General features: G+C 45.8%; 1 protein-coding gene across 2 annotated transcripts in view; it reads right to left on the bottom strand.

Moving 5' to 3' along the window:
* Nucleotides 1-23,363, bottom strand: part of entpd6 (ectonucleoside triphosphate diphosphohydrolase 6) — a 66,344-nt gene that overhangs the window by 13,125 nt on the left and 29,856 nt on the right. Inside the window, exons 8-11 of one of the 2 annotated variants that reach the window (XM_073051489.1) lie at nucleotides 19,738-19,817; nucleotides 17,678-17,742; nucleotides 2,375-2,476; nucleotides 1,814-1,954 (exon numbers count right to left, since the gene is read on the bottom strand). In XM_073051489.1, coding sequence (XP_072907590.1) covers nucleotides 1,814-1,954; nucleotides 2,375-2,476; nucleotides 17,678-17,742; nucleotides 19,738-19,817 — 388 coding nt within the window. The remainder of the gene's footprint in view (nucleotides 1-1,813; nucleotides 1,955-2,374; nucleotides 2,477-17,677; nucleotides 17,743-19,737; nucleotides 19,818-23,363) is intronic. The other variant, XM_073051490.1, reaches the window with a different exon arrangement.

The raw sequence follows: 23,363 nt of genomic DNA, 5'->3' as shown, positions 1-23,363 counted from the left end.
AGGAATTTATCATGGTTACCCGCATGGGTCCTAGCTATGCCTGCCTTTTTGCCGGCCATGTGGAGCAATCTATGTTCCAAGCCTACACCGGTATCTGTCCTCCTCTTTTCTTACGTTATATCGACGACTGCATCGGTGCTGCTTCCTGCACACATGCTGAGCTCGTCGACTTCATTAACTTCGCCTCCAACTTTCACCCCGCCCTCAAATTCACCTGGTCTATTTCCGACACCTCCCTCCCCTTTCTAGATCTTTCTGTTTCTATCTCTGGAGACAGCCTATCCACCGATGTCTACTACAAACCTACTAACTCTCACAGCTACCTAGACTATTCCTCCTCCCACCCTGTCTCCTGCAAAAATGCTATCCCTTTCTCTCAATTCCTCCGCCTCTGCCGCATCTGCTCTCAGGATAAGGCCTTTCATTCTAGGACAAAGGAGATGTCTTCCTTTTTTAAAGAAAGGGGCTTCCCTTCGTCCACTATCAACTCTGCCCTCCATCGCGTCTCCCATATTTCAAGCACCTCTGCCCTCACCCATCCCCCTGCCAGCCTACCAGGGATAGAGTCCCCCTGGTCCTCACCTATCACCCTACCAGCCTACAGATCTAATGTATAATCCTCCGTAACTTCCGCCACCTCCTACGGGATCTCACCACCAGACACATCTTCCCCTCCTCCCCCCCACTCTCGGCTTTCCGCAGGGATCACTCCCTATGTGACTCCCTTGTCCATGCATCCCCCCCATCCGTCCCCACCGACCTCCCTCCGGGCACTCATCCCTGCAAACGGAAGAAGTGCTACACCTGCCCCCACACTTCTTCCCTCACCACCATCCCAGGCCCCTGACAGTCCTTTCAGGTGAGGCACCACTTCAACTGCGAGTCAGCTGGGGTGATATACTGTACTCGGTGCTCCCGATGCGGCCATTTATACATTGGGGAGACCCGCCGCAGACTGGGAGACCGTTTTGCTGAACACCGGCGCTCAGTCCTCCAGCAGTGGGGGGGATCTCCCTGTGGCCACACACTTCAATTCCACAGACCACTCCCACTCCACTATGTCTGTCCATGGCCTCCTCTACCGTCAAGATGAGGCCACACGCAGGTTGATGGAGCAATGCCTTATCTCCCGCCTAGGTAGCCTCCAACCTGCAGGCATGAACATTCAACTCACAGACCTCCGTTGATACCCCTGCCCCCCCTTACCCCCATCCCTATCTATAATTTTAGTCTGGTTCTCTTTCTCTCTCTTTTCCCCCCTCACTATAATCTCCCCCCCCCCAGCCCTACCTTTCTTTCTCTTTTATTTCCCATAATTCTCCACCTTCCCCCAGCCCATTTCCCTCCAGCCTATCACTTCCCAGCTCTCTACTTTATCCCTCCCCCCACTTCTTATCCCCTCTCCACCATCCCATGTTACTTCACTCCTGATGAAGGGTCTCAGCCCGAAACATCGTCACTACCTCCTACCACAGATGCTGTCTGGCCTGCTGAGTTCTGCCAGCTTTTTGTGTTTTTACTCATTTACTCATGTTTTTTTTGCCTGCCGGACACCGCATGGTCTTGAGGTGCTTACATAGTGCACATTGTGTGAGTCTGGCTGGATACACCAGAGTGCTGCCTCTTGTACGTGGTTATTGTTATTATAATCCTATCTACCCTACTCTCATGGGGACAATGAATGCAGTTTTCTGTTGCACAATCTGAGGTTGCCCAGTTCAGTTCAGGAATTTATGCATTACTGGTGCAATGGTTTCCAACCTTACTGGAAACAGAAGATCATCAACGAAACAGACTTCCCTCATGAACTTACCAATCAGCCCAACATCGACTGCTCTGTCGTAGTAGTAGGAAAATGCATAAAATGAAATGTTCCGTACTTCCTCAGGCTTATGCAACCTTTTGTAAAGCACCTTCTCTATCCTTGAATAACACGAATCATATAGATGCTCTCCTAGAAGCAGACAGAAGTGAGAAGTTATTGGCTATTTACTTGTTACAAGTATCTAACAGCACAAATAACTCTAATTGTGTGGTTTAATACCAGTGTAGAGAAAAAGAAATATGATCAAAAGGATGTTTTGTGATTATGAATTTCAATTCTTATTAAGTTTGGGAGCTCAGGCAGAAAATGGCAATTGATACCTTAATGCTGAATAATAATCAAGTAGTTTTGCTTTATATACTGATGGCAAAGCAACATACTGGGGGAGTGGGAGTAAGAGAGGGCAGTGAGAGCGGAGTGGGGAGGGGAGTGAGAGGCTTAAAACATGTCCTTTCAATGCTCCAAGATTCTATAATTCACTTGGAAACATTCACCACTTTTCAAGTGCTAGACAAATAAGAATCAAAACATTTAAAAATTATACTGTACCTGCTTTCTGTCCTTTAATGCTGTAAAGAATTTCAGCATGTTTCCATTCTGTTTTGTAGCCTGGTGTTAAGCAGGAACTTACTAAGTCTTGATCCTTCTCAGCTGTAAATGAGTGGAAAAAAAAAATCAAGGACAGCAAAACGTTAGAACTCAGTTGCAATTTCTCTCACAAAGTTATTGGAAGCAGGGAGGACCTTCATTGGTTGGGATCAACCATGGATGTTGTGCCCTGGCTGTCGATACGCAAGCCAGGGCAGTTTAATATGAAGTGTAAGCTGTTGCCAGTGCAGCAGGTTACCGTCACCACACAGCTGATGAATCCAAAGGAATGGCAGAGGCCAACATGAGGAAATCTGTAGATGCTGGAAATTCAAACAACACACAAAATGCTGGTGGAATGCAGCAGACCAGGCAGCATCTATAGGGAGAAGTACTGTCGATGTTTCGGGCCGAGACCCTTCGTCAGGACAGGACCCTTGTGTCCTGATGAAGGGTCTCGGCCCGAAACGTCGACAGTGCTTCTCCCTATAGATGCTGCCTGGCCTGCTGTGTTCTACCAGCATTTTGTATGTGTTGAATTGCAGAGGCCAATACGGTTTGGCACCAGCTGCGTTGCAGGAGTTGCCAGTCAGTGTTGAACTCAATGTAGGACTGCCTAACGGACGAAAGCTCCAGATTTTCCCTTGGGATTTACTCACAAAGCCTTCCACGAGTGAGTGTAGCTGGAAGACATTGGAGGTTTGAGATCAGAGGTTTCCTCCTCCGAGATGAGCAGCCAAACACGGCTGACGAGCCCCATCTGCCTGGAGCGACTGGTTTTAAGGCACCAGCAACCTTCCTCTGCCCCTTCTCCTGTCAGTAGAAACAGTTGTGCTGGGCTTAGAAGCTAAGCCACTTGAAAGCCAGGAGTTAGACTTGGTCGTCAGAGGCTATTTGAGATGCACGCCATCAGGAACATTTAATAAGTAGTGGGTATTTATCCCCCTAAAGCCACCCTCCTCCCCCCCACCAAGCTATGACAGCTTTTAGAATAAAGATGTTTTATTTCTAAGTTCTCCATATTCAATCATATTTTCCCCATTAAGACAACAGAATTTATGTTTGGAATAATCACATAGTTCTGCACCCTTCCTTTAAAGAAGAATGTACTTGTCCTGTATATAGTGCAGAAAGGGTTTTCATGGTTGGAAAGGATGTCTTACAAAAAGATTGAGCTGATTGGGATGATATTTATTGACAAGTGATCTATTGAAACATAAGAAATAAGAGGAGTCGGCCACCTGGCCCGTCCAGCCTGCTCCACCATTCAATAAGAACATGGCTGATCTGACCGTGGACTCATCTCCACCTACCTGCCTTTTCCCCATAACCCTCAATTCCCCAACTATGCAAAAATCTATCCAAACTTGTCTTAAATATATTTACTGAGGTAGCCTCTACTACTTCATTGGGCAGAGAATTTCACAGATTCACCACTCTTTGGGAAAAGCAGTTCCTCCTCATCTCTGTTCTAAATTTACTCCCCTGAATCCTGAGGCTATGTCCCCTGGTTTTAGTCTTGACTACTCGACTACCAGTAGAAACAACTTTCCTGCCTCTACCTTATCTATCCCTGTCATAATTTTATATGTTTCTATAAGATCTTCTATCATCCTTCTGAATTCCAGTGAGTACAATCCCAGGCAACTCAATCTCTCCTCATAGTCCAACACCCTCATCTTTGGAACCTCCCCTGTACTGCCTCCAAAGCTGCATATCCTTCCTCAAGCAAGGAGAACAGAACTGCACACGGTACCCTGTACACTTGCAGTATAACCTCCCTGCTCTTAACTTCAATCCCTCTAGCAATGAAGGCCAACTTTCCATTTGCCTTCTTGATAGCTTGCTGCACCTGCAAACCAGCCTTCTGTGATTCACGCTCAAGTGCTCCCAAGTCCTTCTGCACAGCAGCATGCTGCAATCTTTTACCATCTAAATAATAAATTGATCTCCCATTGTTCATTCCAAAGTGGATGACCTCTCATTTACCAACAATGTACTCCATCTGCCAGACCCTTGCCCATGCACTTAACCTATGTATATCTCTCTGCAGATTCTCCATATCCTCCACACAATTTGCTTTTCTACTCAATTTAGTGTCATCAGTAAACTTAGATACAGTACACTCTGTCCCCTCCTCCAGATCATTAATATACAGTGGCATGCAAAAGTTTGGGCACCCCGGTCAAAATTTCTGTTACCGTGAATAGTTAAGTGAATAGAAGATGAACTGATCTCCAAAAGTCATAAAATTAAAGATGAAACATTCTTTTCAAGCAAGATCATTGTATTATTTTTGTTTATGTACAATGTCCTGTGTATGTTACTAAAAAGGGCTTCTTTGGTTTGTTATGAGTAGGAATGCTTCTTTGTCTGTTAAAAGTTTCTCTTGCCGTTGTTTCGCTTTAGAATGGCGATATGGTAATTGTATTCATTTGTTAATCAATGGGGAATGTTATTGTGTTTTGTGAGGCTGGGAACTTGGGGGAGGGGTTGCGCGGGCTTGGGGTGATAGGAGAGTCCGGAGGGAGACGCCGAGGAAGGAGGACGTGCGCTCGGACGACCCCCGGGGAGTCCGAAGTGGGAGTTTCGGGAGGACGACCATCGAGGAGTCGAATGGTTCGCTGAATGAGCTCCACCGATGTGCACTAAACTGACTGAACTTTGATAAGTTGGCGCCTTTTGTTTTTTTCTTGTATATATATACATATATTGTATTGCCTAATACTCTTTTAATTTTAGTAAACTCTTTAAAGTGTATTTCATAACGGTATTTGTTGTGGGTTTGATACTGTTGGCGGGCGCGAGGCATAAACGCGATTCTCACAGCACCTGCGTGTACGGGAGGTGGGTTGGTGTGTGGCTGGATCTCTTTTTCCCCTAAACATATACCAGCCTGTTGGGTAAGTGTTACATTTGTGGGGTGCTGGTCCGGGATTGGATTGTCAGGGGGCTGTGGAATCGCGCAGGTAGTGAAATGGAGAGAGAGAAAATTGTTCGCTGGTGCCGATTTGAAGGTGTACCGGTACAGTACGCATGCGTAGTGAGCGGAGTGGATTTTCAAGTTTTGGGAGACGCGGTAGTGTGGGGGTTAAGTTTGGTGAAGGGTATGGGGCAGGTAGAATTGGTAGCTAGACAGTGTGGTAAAGAGATGGAGTCTAGCTGGGTGTTGGTTAGTACGAGTGCTGACGTCAGGACGTTGGAACTGCCGACGACGGTCAGTGTACCGGGGGAGGAGGGGCTGTGGGGACTCCACACTCTCTCCGAGGATGAGGCTGAGGAGACATCGGAGGAGGAGCTAGAGCTAGAGGAAAACCCCGGAGAGGTGGCAGGCACTAGCAAAGGGAGGAGGGAGGAGGGAGTCGTGACTAGGCCCCGCTCCCCAGCTAGGGTGGAAGCCTCCGAGCTGGCAGCCGCACTTAAGTCCCTGGTGGGAGTGGCAGAGAGGCCACGGCTGAAGCTGGGGGTGTTCTCCGGAGCCAAGCCTACTCCGGATGGGGAGGTGGACTATGAGACCTGGATCGAGCATACGTCCTTGATATTAGAGAGGTGCGGGAGGAAGAGAGAGCGTTGGGGCGGAAAAGGGGCACGGGCCTACGGGAGCGATCCTCAGCAATACAGGAAGTGGTGGCTGGCTGGAGGAATGACAACCCACAGAGGGGTAGAGAATCCCCTCTGGAGGGGAGGGACAGGGGAGGTACCCACTCTCGGGGCGACCAGTGCCGTGGGTTGGGAGTGGGAGTCGTCCTGGGAGAGGAGGGGCGGCAGGCAGCGTGTGCTTTAACTGTGGGAAAGAGGGGCATTTCAGGCGGGACTGTGGGCGGCCGAGGGTGTGCTATAGCTGTGGAGAGGAGGGACACTTTAGGTGGGATTGTGAGAGACAAGGAGTTCCGCGGAGGACAAGCCCCCCTGCGACTAAGAAGGGGGAGGTGTCGGGAAACTTAGGAGAGGCTCAGTGAGGGAACGGACTGGAGCCTCTGGAGGAACACATTCCCAGAGATCGGTCAGGGGACCACTGGGTGCCCACGCCCCTATTCCAGATGGGCTGGTAGGACCCCGTGCCAGTGTGGGTCTACAGATAGAGGGAGTTTACGCAAAAGCCGTTCTGGATACGGGATCGCAGGTGACCTTATTGTACCGGTCTTTCTACAACCAATATCTAAAGCATTTGCCCGTAACCCCATTTGACGCCCTGCAGATTTGGGGTGTGAGCGAGGGTGACTACCCGTACGATGGGTACCTATCGGTGAGATTGGAGTTCTCGGAGGGCGATGTGGGAGTGTCCAAAGCTATTGAGACGTTGGTGTTGGTGTGTCCTGACCCGGTGGAAACTGGTGGTGCTGCCCTCCTGGTGGGGACTAATTCCCCCGTTGTGCGACGGCTCCTGGGAGCTTGTAAGGAGAAAGCGGGGGAAGACTTTCTGGAGACCCTCTCGGTGCATCCAGTGTTTCGAGCAGTGTTCGAAGAAGGGGTTGCCTCACTAGGACTGGACCCGGAGTGTAAACGCGGGACGGTGTGGTGTACGCAGGTGAGGCCTAAGGTGATCCAACCCGGGGAGGTAGCACTAGTGATGGGGACCCCCAGATTCCCAGGAGTGCCGACGGGCGAAGCCCTGTTAGTAGACGCCCCGGACGATCTTGAAGGGGAGACACGATTTCCGGCGGGGGCGCTGGTGAGGCCCGAAGTGCAGAGACCAGGGGTGGTACATGCGAGGTATATAGCTATAAGTGTCAGGAACACCACGGCAAGAGAAATCACCTTTAAGAGGAGAATGCCGCTGGCACATCTGTTCCCGGTGACGGTAATGTCTAGCGCACCAGTGAGGACCCCTAACGGGGAGGGATCGGAGCATCGAAGGGAGCTGACCGCTGAAGTCTTTAACTTCGGGGATTCCCCTGTGTCGCCGGAGTGGAAACACAGGCTAGTGGAGAAGATGCTGAAGATGGAAGCTGTTTTTTCTCGGGGCGAGTTTGATGTTGGCTGCTTCAAAAGCACTCGCCACACCATTCGGGTGACGGAGGACACCCCGTTCAGAGAGAGATCCCGGCGGCTGGCTCCGGCAGATGTTGAGGACGTGCGGCAGCACTTGTGCAAGTTGAAGGAGGCCGGAATCATAGCTGAGTCCCGAAGTCCTTATGCGTCCCCAATAGTGGTGGCACGGAAGAAGAATGGGCGAGTGCGCATGTGTGTTGACTACAGGACGTTGAATCGGCGAACTGTCCCTGATCAATATACTGTCCCAAGAGTTGAGGATGCGCTGGCCTGCCTGAGCGGTGCGATGTGGTTCAGTGTGCTGGATTTAAGAAGTGGGTATTACCAGATCCCAATGAGTGCGGGCGATAAAGAGAAGACCGCTTTTATCTGCCCGCTGGGGTTCTTTCAGTTCGAACGAATGCCCCAAGGCATATCGGGAGCCCCAGCCACCTTCCAGAGGCTCATGGAGAGAACTGTGGGGGATATGAATCTGTTAAAGGTGCTGGTGTACCTGGACGATTTGATAGTGTTTGGATCGACTTTGGAGGAACATGAGGAGAGGCTGTTGAAGGTGTTGGGCCGGCTTAATGAAGAAGGGTTGAAGCTTTCCCTGGACAAATGCCAGTTCTGCAAGTCGTCGGTTAGCTACGTTGGTCATATCATTTCGCGAGAGGGAGTGGCTACTGATCCAACCAAGATAAAGGCCGTGACCACCTGGCCGAGACCCCAGAAAGTGGGTGCTCTGCGCTCATTTTTGGGGTTCTGTGGGTATTACCGGCGATTTGTGAAAGGATACACCGAAGTGTGTCACCCGTTGACTCAGCTGTTGTGTGGCTATCCCCCGGTGGGAAAGAAAAGGACGGGGGACCAGAGGCAGGACGCTGGAGGATACTGGAACCCGGCGGTACCTTTTGGCTCGAGATGGGATGATCAATGTGAAGAGGCGTTCCGATCTTTGAAAAGGGCACTGATGCAGGCCCCGGTGTTGGCTTTTGCCGATCCCCAGAAGCCATATGTGCTGCACACGGATGCCAGTCGAGAGGGTCTCGGGGCTGTTCTGTACCAGGAGCATGGCAAAGCATTGAGGTCAGTAGCCTTTGTCAGCCGAAGCTTGTCGCCATCGGAGAGAAACTATCCCACTCACAAGTTGGAGTTCCTGGCGCTGAAGTGGGTGGTTGGTGGTGGACAAGTTGGGCGATTACCTGTACGGAGCCAAGTTTGAGGTGCGAACGGATAACAATCCGCTCACTTATATTTTGATTTCGGCAAAGCTGGATGCCACAGGACATCGGTGGCTGGCGGCCTTGTTGGTATATGATTTCAGCCTGAGGTACCGGCCCGGAAGCAAGAATGTCGATGCGGATGCTTTGTCTCGTCGGGAGCCGGGGGAACAGGAGAGGGATGAGGAGTGGGAGAGTGTCCCTGCCCCTGGAGTGAAGGCGATGTGCCAGTTTGCTATCACCGTGAAGGCCGAGGGAAGAGGGAGGCTGGAACGAGCCATGGACCATTTGGGGGGTTTTGATGACGCCATACCCCTAGCTTACTGTGACCTGACCGCACTACGGACTAAACAGTTGCCGGAACTGAGTCCAGGGGAAGTGGCAGCTGCTCAGCAAAATGACCCGGGCATTGGCACAGTGTGGAGAGCGGTCGAGAGGGGGGATGGGGCGTTGGCTGAGAAGGCGAAACACCCATTCGTGCCCCTGTTGTTGAAGGAGTGGTCTCGGTTGAAGTTAAAGATCAAAATCTTGTACCGGGTAACGGCGCCTCTGGACCAACCCCACTGTTGGCAACTGGTCCTGCCGGAGGAGTATCGGCAGGCTGTACTCCAGGCCCTACATGATGATTCTGGACATTTGGGGGTGGAAAAGACCTATGGATTACTCAAAGACCGGTTCTACTGGCCCCGGATGAGGGGGGAAGTCGAAGAATACTGTAGGGGCTGCAGTCATTGCATCCGGAGGAAGACCCTGCCCGCGTTGGCGGCTCCACTGTCGCACTTGCAGAGTGCGGGACCTCTGGACCTGGTATGTATGGATTTCCTGTCGATTGAGCCTGACACCAGCAACACCGCGAATGTCTTAGTCATCACCGATCATTACACTCGCTATGCTCAGGCATTTCCCACTAAGGATCAGAAGGCGACGATAGTGGCGAAGGTGTTATGGGAGAAGTATTTTGTTCATTACGGCCTTCCCAGGCGAATCCATAGCGATCAGGGGCGGGACTTTGAGAGCCGCCTTATCCATGAATTACTGACTATGCTTGGGGTTGAGAAATCCAGGACTACCCCGTATCACCCACAGGGAGATCCGCAGCCAGAGAGGTTCAACCGGACCCTGTTGGATATGCTCGGGACGCTGGAGATTGGGCAGAAAAGCAGGTGGAGTCGTCATATTGGACAATTGGTTCACTGTTACAATTGTACTCGCAATGATGCTACCGGATATTCGCCCTATTATCTGATGTTCGGGCAGGAAGCGAGGTTGCCCATTGACTTGTGTTTTGGGGGTGAAGTGGGTGAATTACCCGGGAAGTCCCATCTAAAATATGTGTCCGACATGAAGAGGGAGTTACAGCGGGCGAATGAGTTGGCCGAGGCGGCGGCTACCAAACAAAATCAGAGGAATAAGATGCGGTATGATCGAAAGGTGAAGTTTGTTCAATTATTGCCGGGCGACCGGGTCCTTTTACAGAATTTGGGACTCCCTGGTAAGCACAAGTTGGCAGACCGATGGGCGGCCAGCCCCTATGTAATAGAGAGCCAGATGCCGAACCTGCCAGCTTACTGGGTGAAACCTGAGGATGGGAAAGGGCCTATCAAGGTACTCCATCGGAATCACCTGCTGCCGCTGGGTCAAGCGGTGCAGGTGGATACGGAGCCAGAGTGGGAGGTTACGCCCAGGTCAAGGACTCTGCGAGGGCGCAGAGAAAGAGAAGACACCGCTGCTGAAGAGCGGGGACGGGTCCCTCGCCCGGAAATGGCTACTGATTCGGAAGAGGACGACTCAGATGAGTGGCCCCTGTTCCCATTCGCTGGTGCTCCAGTACCCGGAGAGGAGGCTCCTTGCCCTTCCCATACTGAATTGGGTGAGAGGAGGGAAGGTCTTGAGGGTCAGATGGAGAGGCAGCCAACAGTGGTGGGAGAGAGGGTGGAGCCCGAGCGTGAGCCGGAGAGATCTCAGGTGAGGGAGGACCCCTGTGAGGAAGGGGGTGAGGGTCTGTCAGGAAGACCTGGGGTGTCCGAGACAGTGGGTTCGCAGGTGGAGAGGGAGCCCAGGGGGGCAGAAGGGGTATGGAGATCTCAGAGGATTAGGCGCCCCCCAGAGCGGTTGACATATGTGGTACCAGGAGAACCGAGTGTGATTTCTACTGCTCTGGGTAGTTATGTCACTGCTTTCTGCACCTGGGTTGGGTTTTGGGTGTTGCAAGAAGCTTTGGGGAACTCTAGTAATGCCATGAGGGCATGACATTTGCTGGTGGGGAGAGAATGTACAATGTCCTGTGTATGTTACTAAAAAGGGCTTCTTTGGTTTGTTACGAGTAGGAATGCTTCTTTGTCTGTTAAGTTTCTCTTGCCGTTGTTTCGCTTTAGAATGGCTGATATGGTAATTGTATTCATTTGTTAATCAATGGGGAATGTTATTGTGTTTTGTGAGGCTGGGAACTTGGGGGAGGGGTTGCGCGGGCTTGGGGTGTGAGGAGAGTCCGGAGGGAGAGGCCGAGGAAGGAGGACGTGTGCTCGGACGACCACCGGGGAGTCCGAAGTGGGAGTTTCGGGAGGACGACCACCGAGGAGTCGAATGGTTCGCTGGATGAGCTCCACCGATGTGCACTAAGCTGACTGAACTTTGATAAGTTGGCGCCTTTTGTTTTTTTCTTGTATATATAGTATTGCCTAATACTCTTTTAATTTTAGTAAACTCTTTAAAGTGTATTTCATAACGGTATTTGTTGTGGGTTTGATACTGTTGGCGGGCGCGAGGCATAAACGCGATTCTCACAGCACCTGCGTGTACGGGAGGTGGGTTGGTGTGTGGCTGGATCTCTTTTTCCCCTAGACATATACCAGCCTGTTGGGTAAGTGTTACATTTGGTACAATTTTAGAGTTGAAAAGAAGGAAAGGAGCACCATGCAAAAGTTTGGGCACCCCAAGAGATTTCAGCTCTCAGATAACTTTTACCAAGGTCTCAGACCTTAATTAGCTTGTTAGGGCTATGGCTTGTTCACAGTCAACATTAGGAAAGGCCAGGTGATGCAAATTTCAAAGCTTTATAAATATCCTGACTTCTCAAACCTTGTCCCGACAATCAGCAGGCATGGGCTCCTCTAAGCAGCTGCCTAGTGCTCTGAAAATTAAAATAAATGATGCCCACGAAGCAGAAGGCTATAAGAAGATAGCAAAGCATTTTCAGGTAGGTGTTTCCTCAGTTTGTAATGTACTTAAGAAATGGCAGTTAACAGGAATGGTGGAGGTCAAGTTGAGGTCTGGAAGACCAAGAAAACTTTCTGAGAGAACTGTTCATAGGATTGCTAGAAAGGTAAGTCAAAATCCCCGTTTGACTGCAAAAGACCTTCGCTAAGATTTTGCAGACTCTGGTGGTGCACTGTTCTACTGTGCAGCGACACCAGCACAAATTTGACCTTCATGGAAGAGTCATCAGAAGAAAACCTTTCCTGCACCCTCACCACAAAATTCAGCGTCGAAAGTTTGCAAAGGAACATCTAAACAAGCCTGATGCATTTAGGAAACAAGTCCTGTGGACTGATGAAGTTAAAATAGAACTTTCTGGCCACAATAAGCAAAGGTATATTTGGAGAAAAAAGGGTGCAGAATTTCATGAAAAGACCACCTCTCCAACTGCTAAGCACGGGGGTGGATCGATCATGCTTTGGGCTTGTGTTGCAGTCAGTGGCACGAGGAACATTTCAATGGTAGAAGGAAGAATGAATTCAATTAAATACCAGCAAATTCTGGAAGCAAACATTACACTGTCTGTAAAAAAGCTGAAGATGAAAAGAGGATGGCTTCTACAACAGGATAATGTTCCTAAACGCACCTCAAAATCCACAATGGACTACCTCAAGAGGCTCAAGCTGATGGTTTTGACATGGTCCTCACAGTACCCCGACCTAAACACCATCAAAAATCTGTGGATAGACCTCAAAAGAGCAGTGCATGCAAGACAGCCTAAGAATCTCACAGAACTAGAAGCCTTTTGCAAGGAAGAATGGGCGAAAATCCCCCAAACAAGAATTGAAAGACTCCTAGCTGGCTACAGAAAGCGTTTACAAGTTGAGATACTTGCCAAAGGGGGTGTTACTAAGTACTGACCATGCAGGGTGCCCAAACTTTTACTTCGGGCCCTTTTCCATTTTTGTTATTTGAAACTGTAAAAGATGGAAATAAAAAATAATCTTGCTTAAAATATTAAAGAAATGTGTCATCTTTAACTTTATGCCTTTTGGAAATCAGGTCATTTTTTATTCGCTTAGCTATTCACAGTAACAGTTGCAGGCCCAGCACCGACCTCTGTGGCACACTGCTCACCTCTGATTGCCAACCAGAGTAACACCCATGTATCCCAACTCTCTGCTTTCTATTAGTTAACCAACCCTCTATCCATGCTAATACATCACCCCCAACTCTATGCATCCTTATCGTCTGGATAAGTCTTTTATGTGGCACCTTATTGAACGCCTTCTGGAAATCCAAGTAAATAATGTCCATCTATTCCCCTCTATCCACTGTGCTTGTTATATCCTCAAAGAACTACAATAAATTTGTCAAACAGGCCCTGCCTTTGCTGAATATATGCTGTGTCTGCCTGATGAATCCACTTCTTTCCAGATGCCTCGCTACTTCTTCTTTAGTGATAGTTTTAAGCATTTTTCCTATTACAAATGTTAAACCAAATGGCCTATAGTTAGTAGTATAGTAGACCTTTAGCCTACTTTTTCTGAACAATGGTGTGACATTTGCCTTCTTCCAATCCGCCAAACCTGCCCAGAGTCCAGAGAATTTTGGTAAATTATCACCAAAGCCTCAGCTATAACCTCTGCCATTTTGTTCAGAACCCTAGGATGCATTGCATCAGGACCAGGTGACTTGTCTAACTTTAGGTCCACAAGTTTGCTCAGCACAACCTCTTTAGTGATAGCTATCGTATCGAGGTCCTCTCCTCCCATTGCAGCCATATAATCTTTCTTCAGCATGTCAAACATAAAGAAGATTGAGGGAAGATGAGGACAGGTTCTGCATCGACTTTCCTCTTTGCGGGAATTACAGTAATGCTAACAAAAAGGGCAACTGTATGCAGCTATTTTTCTTTTGATCTAGTTGTCAGCTGGCCTGTCATGTTGCAGCTGTACACAACTTTAGAGTACTGAGAGCAATTCTGACTGCTACACTATAGCAAAGATACGAAGGCTTTGGAGAGGGTGAGGAGGAGGATGTTGCCTGTCTTGGAGTATAGTAGCTATAAGGAGATTAGACAAACTTGTATCAGAATTAGAATTAATATCACCAGCATACATTGTGAAATTTGTTGCTTTGCGGCAGCAGTACATTGCAATACATAGTAATAAAAGCTACAAATTACACTAAGTATATATAACGGATGTCATCTTTTTGAGGCATTGCCTTTCGAAGGTGTCCTGAATGCTAGGGAGGCTAGTGCCCATGATGGAGCTGGCTAAGTTTACAAATTTCTGCAGCTTTTCTGATCCTATACAGAGGCCTTTCCATATCAGTCGGTGATGTAACCAGTTAGAATGCTCTCCACGGACCAGCTTTACAAATTTGCAAGCATCGTTGGTGACATACCAAATCTTCTGAAACACCTAATTAAATATAGCTATATTTAATGTCATGTCTTCTTCGTAATTGCATCAATATGTTAGGCTTAGGATAGATCCTCAGAGATGTTCACACCCAAGAACTTGAAACTGTTCTCCCTTTCCGCAGCTGACCCCTCGATGAGGACTGGTTTGTGTTCATTTGACTTCCCCTCCTGAAGTCCATAATCAAATCCTTGGTCTTACTGATGTTGCTGCAACACCACTCAACCAGCTGATCTATCTCACTCCTGTATGTCCCTCATCACCATCTGAAACTCTGCCAACAATAATTGTCTTGTCAGCAGATTTATAGATGAGGTTTCAGCTGTGCATAGTCACAAAGTCGTGGGTCTAGAGCGAGTAGAGCAGTCAGTTAATCACACACACATCCTTGAGGTGCGCCAGTGTTGATGGTCAGTGAGGAGGGGATGTTATTTCTGATTCACACAGACTGTAGTCTCCTGGTGAGGAAGTCAGGATCCATTTGCAGAGGGAGGATCAGAGTCCCAGGTTTTGGAGCTTTTTGATTGGAACAGAGCATAATTATGTTGAATGCTGAGCTGTAGTCAATAAACAGCAGACTGAGCTATGTAATACTATTGCCCAGGTGATCGAAGGCAGGGTGAAGATCCAGTGAAATTGCATCTACTGTAGATCTACTATGGCGATAGACAAATTGCAACAGATTCAGGTGCTTACTTAGGCAGGAATTAATTCTGGCCATGATCAACCTCTCAAGGCAATTGATAATAACTGATGTTAGTGCAACTGGACGATTATCATTGAGGGAACTCACTGTGCTCTTTTAGGGCACTGGTATGATTGTTGCTCCTTTTAAGCAGGTGGGAATCTCAGACTGCTGCAGTGATAGAATTAATGTTCTTGAACATTCTTGCCAGTGATTAGAGTTTTTCAAAGGTTTTCAGACCCCTACCAGGTACACAATCAGGGCATGATACCGTGCAATGGTTCACCCTCTTGAAAGATGTTCTGATGTCGGCCTCCAAGACAGAGATCACAGGGTCACCAGCTGCTGCAGGGATTCGTGTAGATAGTTTATTCTCCCTTTCAAAGCGTACATAAAAGGCATTGAGCTCATCTGGGAATGCAGCATCACAGCCATTCATGATGTTAGAGATGTTATTGCACGCTGGAGGCAGAGGGGTGAATTGATAGATATATATAAGATTATTAGATATATAGACAAGCTTGATAGAGATGTTTTCCTCGGGTGGAAATGTCAAGTACTAGAGGTCACAGGTTTAACGTGAAAGGGGAAAATCTAATGTTTTCTTTACACAAATAGTGGTAGGTAGTGGGAATGTGCTGCCAGGAGAGAGGGTAGAAGAAGATGTGATAGCAACACTTGAGAGGCATTTAGACAGGCAGGGAATAGAGGGAATAATAGACCACGTGCAGGCAGATGGGATTAGCTAGATTGGCACAATGATACAGTGGGCTTTACTGTTCTATATACAGGATGACAGACTGAAACCTGAAATAGTACAATACTATTCACCACTGGTGTCCATTCCCAGCTAACCTGTCCAGTCTACACTCAGTAGCCATTTTATTAGGTACACCTGCTCATTAATGCAAATATTTAGTTAGTCAATCATGTAGCAGCAACTCAATGCATAAAAACATACAGACATGGTCAGGAGGTTCAGTTGTTGTTCAGACCAAACATCAGAATGGGGAAGAAATGTGATCTAACTGACTTTGACTGTGGAATGATTGTTAGTGCAGGACAGGGTGGTTTATGGATCTTAGAGATCACTGATTTCCTGACATTTTTATGCACAAGTCTCCAAGGCAAAAATGCCTTCTTAATGAGGGAGGTCAAAGGAAAATGGCCAGACTAGTTCAAGCAGACAGGAAGCAGACAGTAACTCACATACCAACATCTCAGCATCTCAGAATGCAAAACATGTCGAAGCCTGAAGTGGATAAACTACAACAGCAGAGCAGACAACTGCACTAAGTTCCACTCCCTGTATCTAATAAAGTGGTCACTGAGTGTATAGTTAACTCGGCATGCAACTTTAGATACAAAAATACAAGCTATTTATAACACAGAATTCAAGCCACAAAACAGGTTCTGTAGTCAGGTTGGCTCTCATTGTTTCCACTGCCCAGCTGAGCTGTGGAGGTGATATGCAATAACAGAATTGTACACGCATAAGGTTCGATTTACAATCTCTGAAGGAAAACATTCTTGAGCTGATTTACATTTTGCTGCTGTGCTTGGGTTTCATTCATCTGTGATTTACCTTGAGAAGGAAGTCCTCAGCCTTCAGTCATGATACACTGCAGTCTGCACGTGAAGGCATTCCTACAATGCCCTTTGATAAGGAGTCCCAGGATTTTCACCTGGGGATGATGAAGAAACAGCAATGTATGTCCAAGTTAGAACTTAGAGGCGGTGGGGTTCCCACCAACATACATGCCCTTAATTCATGCGCGAGTCCTGGGCCCAGTGATTTGGTCCAAGGTGGAGGGAGGAAAGGCAGAATTACTTAAAGGTTAAGATTAGCCTTATTTGTCACATGTACATCAAAACATACAGTGAAATGCAGCATTTGCATCAAAGCAAATCAGCAACGACTGTGCTGGGGGTGCCTCAAGTGTTGCCATGATTCCAGCACCAACATAGCACGCCCAAAACTCATTAACCCTAACTGTATGTCTTTTTGGAATGTGGGTTGAAACCGCAGTACCCAGAGGAAATGGGGAGAACATACAAACTCCATGCAGAGAGTGATGGGAACTGAAGTCTGATTTGTGATCACTAACGCTGTAAAGCACGGTGCTAACCATTACGGTAACTTGGTAGAGACCTGGGTCTGCAGCTCCCTGCTTGCCTTCTAGTGAACTCATCCAATGGCTGTGGATATTGGCATTTTCTGACCATCTCTAGGTACACCTGTACTGTGGAGATAGCTAAGAGTCAACTACATTGATGGATCTAGAGTCACAAATCAGCCAAGCTGGGAAGGGACACGGACTCCATTCCCTAAAGGTCAGTGAAAGAGACTAATTTCCCCTTTCCTCTCCAGCCCCGGTGAAGGGTTTCAGACAAAAACATCAACTGGTTGCTTCTCTCCAGCATTTTGTGTGTATTCCTCAAGAGATGAATTTACGACGCTCCAACAGTTTTGAGCTTACTATTATCAACACCAGCTTTTATTTCAAACACAAATGAAATAATAAACAGATTTAATTACTCAAAACTTAAATCTCCCCAGAGCCAGTAAGATTTGAACTGATGCTTTTGGATCACCAGGCAGACACTGGGTAATTAATCCAGCAATTCAGCCATTATGCCACTATGTAGGGTAACAGTCCCCTGAGTCCTTTACAAAGCTAAATATAGCACAATTTAACAAGCAAGAAGAAAGATATCCTCCATGAGGCAGAAAAAACTACGACCTGTTATGTCAACTTACTTGGTTTACCTTCAGTTCCTCCTAAAATCGCCAATCTCGCTGACATCAGCCCAAGCCCCAAGTAACTGAAAATTGAAAACAATATTAGTGAAAAATTGAAATAAAGGTCATCAAAATAAATATAAACTCTTCCTGTGTTAAAGCTGGCTATAGGGAGCTACAAAAAGGCTCATAATTATGGAATTTGGCCGAACCTCTTATTCAAATAGATCACAATCGTGGAAAGTTATGTGCTCAGTAACTGTTAGTCTAAAGGAGCTTGAATTAATTAGGAACTATTATTCAGCAATAATTTCTCATTGTGAAAATCATAATTATTACTTTTAATATTACTACAGCATGGGAAAAGTAAATCCAAAATGAAAGAAACCAATGATCATTTTTATAGCCATCTCGTACAAGCTAGCTTGTTGGAACAGACAGTTCCATTTTCTTTGCTCTCTTCAAGTACTCATTCACTTCCCATTTCAAAATTTTAGGTTCTCCTTGGCCTGAACAAATTTTCAACTGCAGATTGTTCAACATCTGAATTCTTGCATGATTAGGCTTCCCTTTACAAATAGTTATTACACAAACGCTGAAAAGAATACTAATGCTAGCAACAACAAGTAGAAAACAGGTGCATTTCTTTGAAGGCTGATCCAAAAAGCTTGGGCTTGCTGCAAACCATCTTTCTTCCAGTCCTCTTCCTGAGAATTCCCCCTTTGATGGCTGATCCTTTGTGCACATTCCCCTGGTCAAGACTCAACACTCTATTTTCAGAGCTGAATTTGGGATGATGTTTCAGGAATTGGCTGTGGAATGCTACATTAAGGCAATGGATGGGGCCGATTCAAGCAGCAATTGCAAACACATGACAAAAGCAATTCTCTGGCACTGATGATGACCTGCTGTTCAATAGTTATTCTGCTAAGAACAAGAGGAACCACACATTCAAACATTTAGTGCACGTGCTTGGCTAAGGATCAGCTAAAAAGCTGTGATGCAAAATTACCATCTGCGGGATTATGACTGAACATCTCGAAGTCAGAAACCCACCTGAAACGTCGCCTGGAGCTGACAGACAGATTGCAAACCATGTCATGAGTGAGATATTTGGAATACATGTGCAACATACTTTGCGGAGAGTATTAAACAGATTGAACCTTCATTGGCAAAGCAGTTTTACTTTTCAATCAAGACTTCTGCTGTTGTGACATGGGATTATAATGAGATTGGCATCAGTTTATTTAGAAATACAAGGGATTTTTCCACGTGGATACTTGGATAACTATCATCATCATCATTATGTGCCATGTAATATGACGTGGGTGATTGTGGTCTTCCATCTGTATCGAGAATATTCTTGGCAATTTTTTCTACAGAAGTGATTTGCCATTGCTTTCTTCTGGGCAGTGTCTTTACAAGATGGGTGACCCCAGCCATTATCAATGCTATTCAGAGACCTGCTCCCATGGCTTCCTGTGACCCTGATCAGGGAGCTAAGCAGGTGCTACACCTTGTCCAACAGTGACCTGCAGGCTAGTAAAGGGAAGGGGTGCCTTACACCTTTGGTAGAGACGTATCTCCATCCCACCACTGAAACGATAACCATAATTCCATAAAATCTCAAAATATTTCTTTACGCTGATACTGGTTTAATAAGGGAAAGAACCACATTGTTACTTTTATAACCTCATCTGCTTGGAGAGAACAAATGAAACTACGTAAAGCATACCAAAAATTCTGTACCTACTTTAACACTGAATTTGTCAGGTTATCTTAACCCAACTCACTTTCTGAATGCTCATATTTAAAAATAATGCTACATTGTGTGGGTTTTCAGTGCAGTCTAGCACATCCAAAGGAATCCAAAAAAAACTTTATCCATTAACTCATTTGGTCTCACCCTATCAGATTTCTTCTACTAATTCCTCCCCTACCTTCTTTGCAACAGAAAATTAACTTTGTTTTTCTCTCTTACTCAGTTCTAACAGAGGGAAACATTAACTATATTTCTCTTTGCTCCAATGCTGCCTGACCCGCCAAGGGTTTCTAGCAATGTCTGTTTTGTTACTAACCTGCGTGAGTAAAGTGTGAAAGTGCTATTGAACATCTGAATTGAGGTAATACATTCAACAGGAGAGGTCTGGAGTGTCATCTAGAGAAGAAACAGAAAGACATTCTCAAAAGCTGCTGTTCCAAAAATGAGATTAAAATCTGAATAACTACCCTTAGGGCATCTTAAAATTGCACAAAATGACTGAAAAAAAAAGATCAGTGTTAAATAACACACTTCCATACCATATTCAATTAAATACTTTTGAAATACATTCATTTTTAGACAAACACAGCAATACATGTTTTGCCTGGATTCACAATTAAACAAATAACCTGATAAATATTTCTTGCCAAGAGAAAGCTGTTTCTCAGATTTTGTAATCTACTGAAGGCAAGGAATCCTATATGGACATTCAACAATATAGCAACTCAATCAGTTTGTACATCAAAAGGATAATAGATAAAAGCCAAGAGGTAGGAGGATTGAAGTGGACGTGAGGAAGAATTTCCACTCCCCCCCCACCCCCTCCATATAGATAACTGTTGGAATCTGGAACGTGCTGCCTGAGATGCTGGTGGAGGTTGGTACTTACTCAACATTTAAACAGCATTTAGTCAACCCATTTGACTCACCACACACAGCAGGCTACAGGCCAAATACAGGAAAACAGAACAAGAGTTGGCTTACATGTGGTTTTAATCCCTGCAGAAAGAGAAGCACTCTACAGATGCTCATTGATACAATGTGGAAGGGTACACTGCAACAGGATTGAGATGGTGGCCTGTGGACACTTGGCAAGTCTGCAAGTAGGAGGTCTGATGGCGCATCCAGAAGTTGGAGGCCTGATGTCTGAAAGTCCGGGCCATGGACTGGAGGCCCAGAGGTGGTTTGTCCTGGGGTTAGAGACCTGGGAGGGAGGAAAGGGGCTTGTTTTGCTGTTATTGCTGAACATTGTGGGCTGCCCCAGCACATCCTTAGCTTGCGTTGGTTGTTAAACTAATGACACATTTCACTATATGTCTTGATGTAAGTGTGATAGAGAAATGAATCTGTATCTATGACTCTTAATTTCAGCATACAAAAGGTACCCAAGCCTTGGAAGTAGTCTTGGAGTTGGGAGTGTTGTCAACAGAAACCAGTTGAGGTGTTCACATTGTAATTCAGACCCAGATGCAACTAAACGACTAAACATTGTGACGTTACCACTTGTGATAAATGGCGATTGTAATTTTATGCAAATGTTGGCAATGAACAGGATGTATACACACAAGGCAGCAGAAAATGGTGCAAATATATTGGCATGTTAAGTGATTAATTGATAAAACATCTTGTCTTCAGAGAATTTTCTGAATGTGTGCATTATCAGCAAGAACACAAGAGATTCTGCAGATGCTAGACAACAAGACATCTGTTTTCAACCTCAGGTTGGTTATTTTCCCAATGCAATCTAATTAGAACCAACTTACAAAACTAAGCAAAATGAAGTTTGTTTGTTAATTTTTTTTGGTGTTTTCACTGCCTAGGCCAACATTTATTGTATCCCTGGATTCCCGCAGTGAGCCATCACTTTGATCTGCTGTGATACTTCTAGTAAACATGTTCCCACAGCAGTGCTGAGGAGGGAGTTCCAGAATTTGGACACATCAGCTATAAAATAGCAGTGATATATTCAGAATACTGTAAAACCTGGATTTCAACCTGCTGGTGGCATTCCTATTCACCTGCTGTCCCTGACCTTCTTGGTAGATTACACGTATCCGTCATTAACTTTTCTGTCAGTGAGTCATTCAAATGGGAGAGTATTGTACAGCAGACAAGTCCCTCTATATTCATATCCTGAATTAACTTTCAGTATGCAAAGTTGGTGCTGGTAGTATAGCATCAGCACTGGACTTCGAGGTGGATGGTCCTGCTGGGTCCCAACCTGGGCAGCAGCAGTACCTGTGTGAAAGAAGGGCCTGGCGATCTCCTTCCATATCTTGCTAAGAAAACTCTATTGACAACTACACTATCCATAGGGTCACCATGACGGCACTCAATAATAACGATGCATATATTCTTATTTTCCCAAGGTCCTGGAAAAAGAGTAGTAACAGCTTTGAAGAGGTCACCTTTTCTAAACAGTTACTGTGGAGTAAACACAGTCTACTGGTGTCCCAGTTGACAATCAGCTCTGATCTAACATGCAACACCCTTTTCACCCTCACTCTCACTCCCAAAGACCAACTGGGCAGCATCAATAGTTGCTGCCATCATACACAATTTGATTTCTGTGGTATCTTTCACAGATTCAAAAGAAGTGACTTGTAAAAACAGTGTCTGGGCATGAAATTTCAAGGAGTTTAACACTGGTCTGTACAAACACTTTTTTGCATATTAATGAGTTTTCTGCACATAGAGTAGCAATCTTTGACAGAAATACAGCCATTCTGTAATAAGCTCACTTGACTGTACAATCTCAACCAGGCCGATTTCATCATAATTGGTTAGAAAATCTAAATCTAAAGGAATACCAAGATGCAATATAATCCTCTGTTCATAAAATAATCTTTTGATATTTGCAAAGTAATGGCAACTTTTCCTCTCAGTTTAAATGGATATTGCTGAATAAATTTGTCAGGGTGTCAGCAACAAAACACTGAACTGGAATTATGTTTGTACCAATAAAAACTTCCATAATATTGAACAAGGCAATTATCAAGGATCTGAATGAACCACAGTAAACATGTTTTCTTTGTTGTAGTGAAAGCCGTGCCCAATAGATGGCAGCAGAGCTTGGTAATACTTCATTACAATGAGAACAGTAATAATTTTCATTATTAGTAATAACTCATCTCCTTTTACCTTAGGCCTCAAACTTATCAATCATCCTGATGAGTTATTAACTGATGTGTTATTAACTTCAAATTCTCTGCATAATCACTCAAAGAGTTGACCTGCATATGCACGTAACGAGAGCTGTATAACTCATCTCCTTCTACCTTAGGCCACGAACTTAACAATCACCCCTGCTGTGGACACTTTCTGGAGGTCCAAGATCCATATCCTCCACAACCGTTGGACTGAGTGTGTAAATGTAGGAGGGGACTATGTTGAAAAATAAATGCTAGGTTTTCTAAAATAGACTCCTTCTACCTTAGGCCACGAACTTATCAATCACCCCTCGTACAGTGAGATTAAACTATCAATTTTGATAGTGCCAAATGAACAGACTCACACCTTGAATAAATATCAAATATTGTCAGCACAGGACAGAACAGAAATAAATTAGATTTATCATAAATTCTTACAATACCGAGAAAGTAATGAGATACAAGTTTTTCCATTTTCAGTGTGTATGTTCTTTTGAGAACTAAAAATTATGGGCTGAAACATTCTTCCACCCTCCCCTTTTCTGGTGAACTGGTTTTTAATATGGGACAGCTTAAAGTTACATTATTTTCCAATCCCTCCTTGGCTTCACCCTTCCCAAACTCTAACTTCATCCAGACTTAGAACTCAGAACTTTAAACTTCCTGCACATGTGAAGCCTTGAGCATCCTTGTATTAACACCGTAACCCTGGCTATCCTGAAATCCTAAAGGGATGCGTTAACATATTTCTTCTGAAATAAAATGCTTGTGTAGTCTGGGTTGATTTTTAGTT

Source organism: Hemitrygon akajei, chromosome 7 (assembly GCF_048418815.1).
Source record: "Hemitrygon akajei chromosome 7, sHemAka1.3, whole genome shotgun sequence".
Taxonomy (NCBI): domain Eukaryota; kingdom Metazoa; phylum Chordata; class Chondrichthyes; order Myliobatiformes; family Dasyatidae; genus Hemitrygon; species Hemitrygon akajei.
This window is presented reverse-complemented; position numbering and strand designations above follow the sequence as displayed.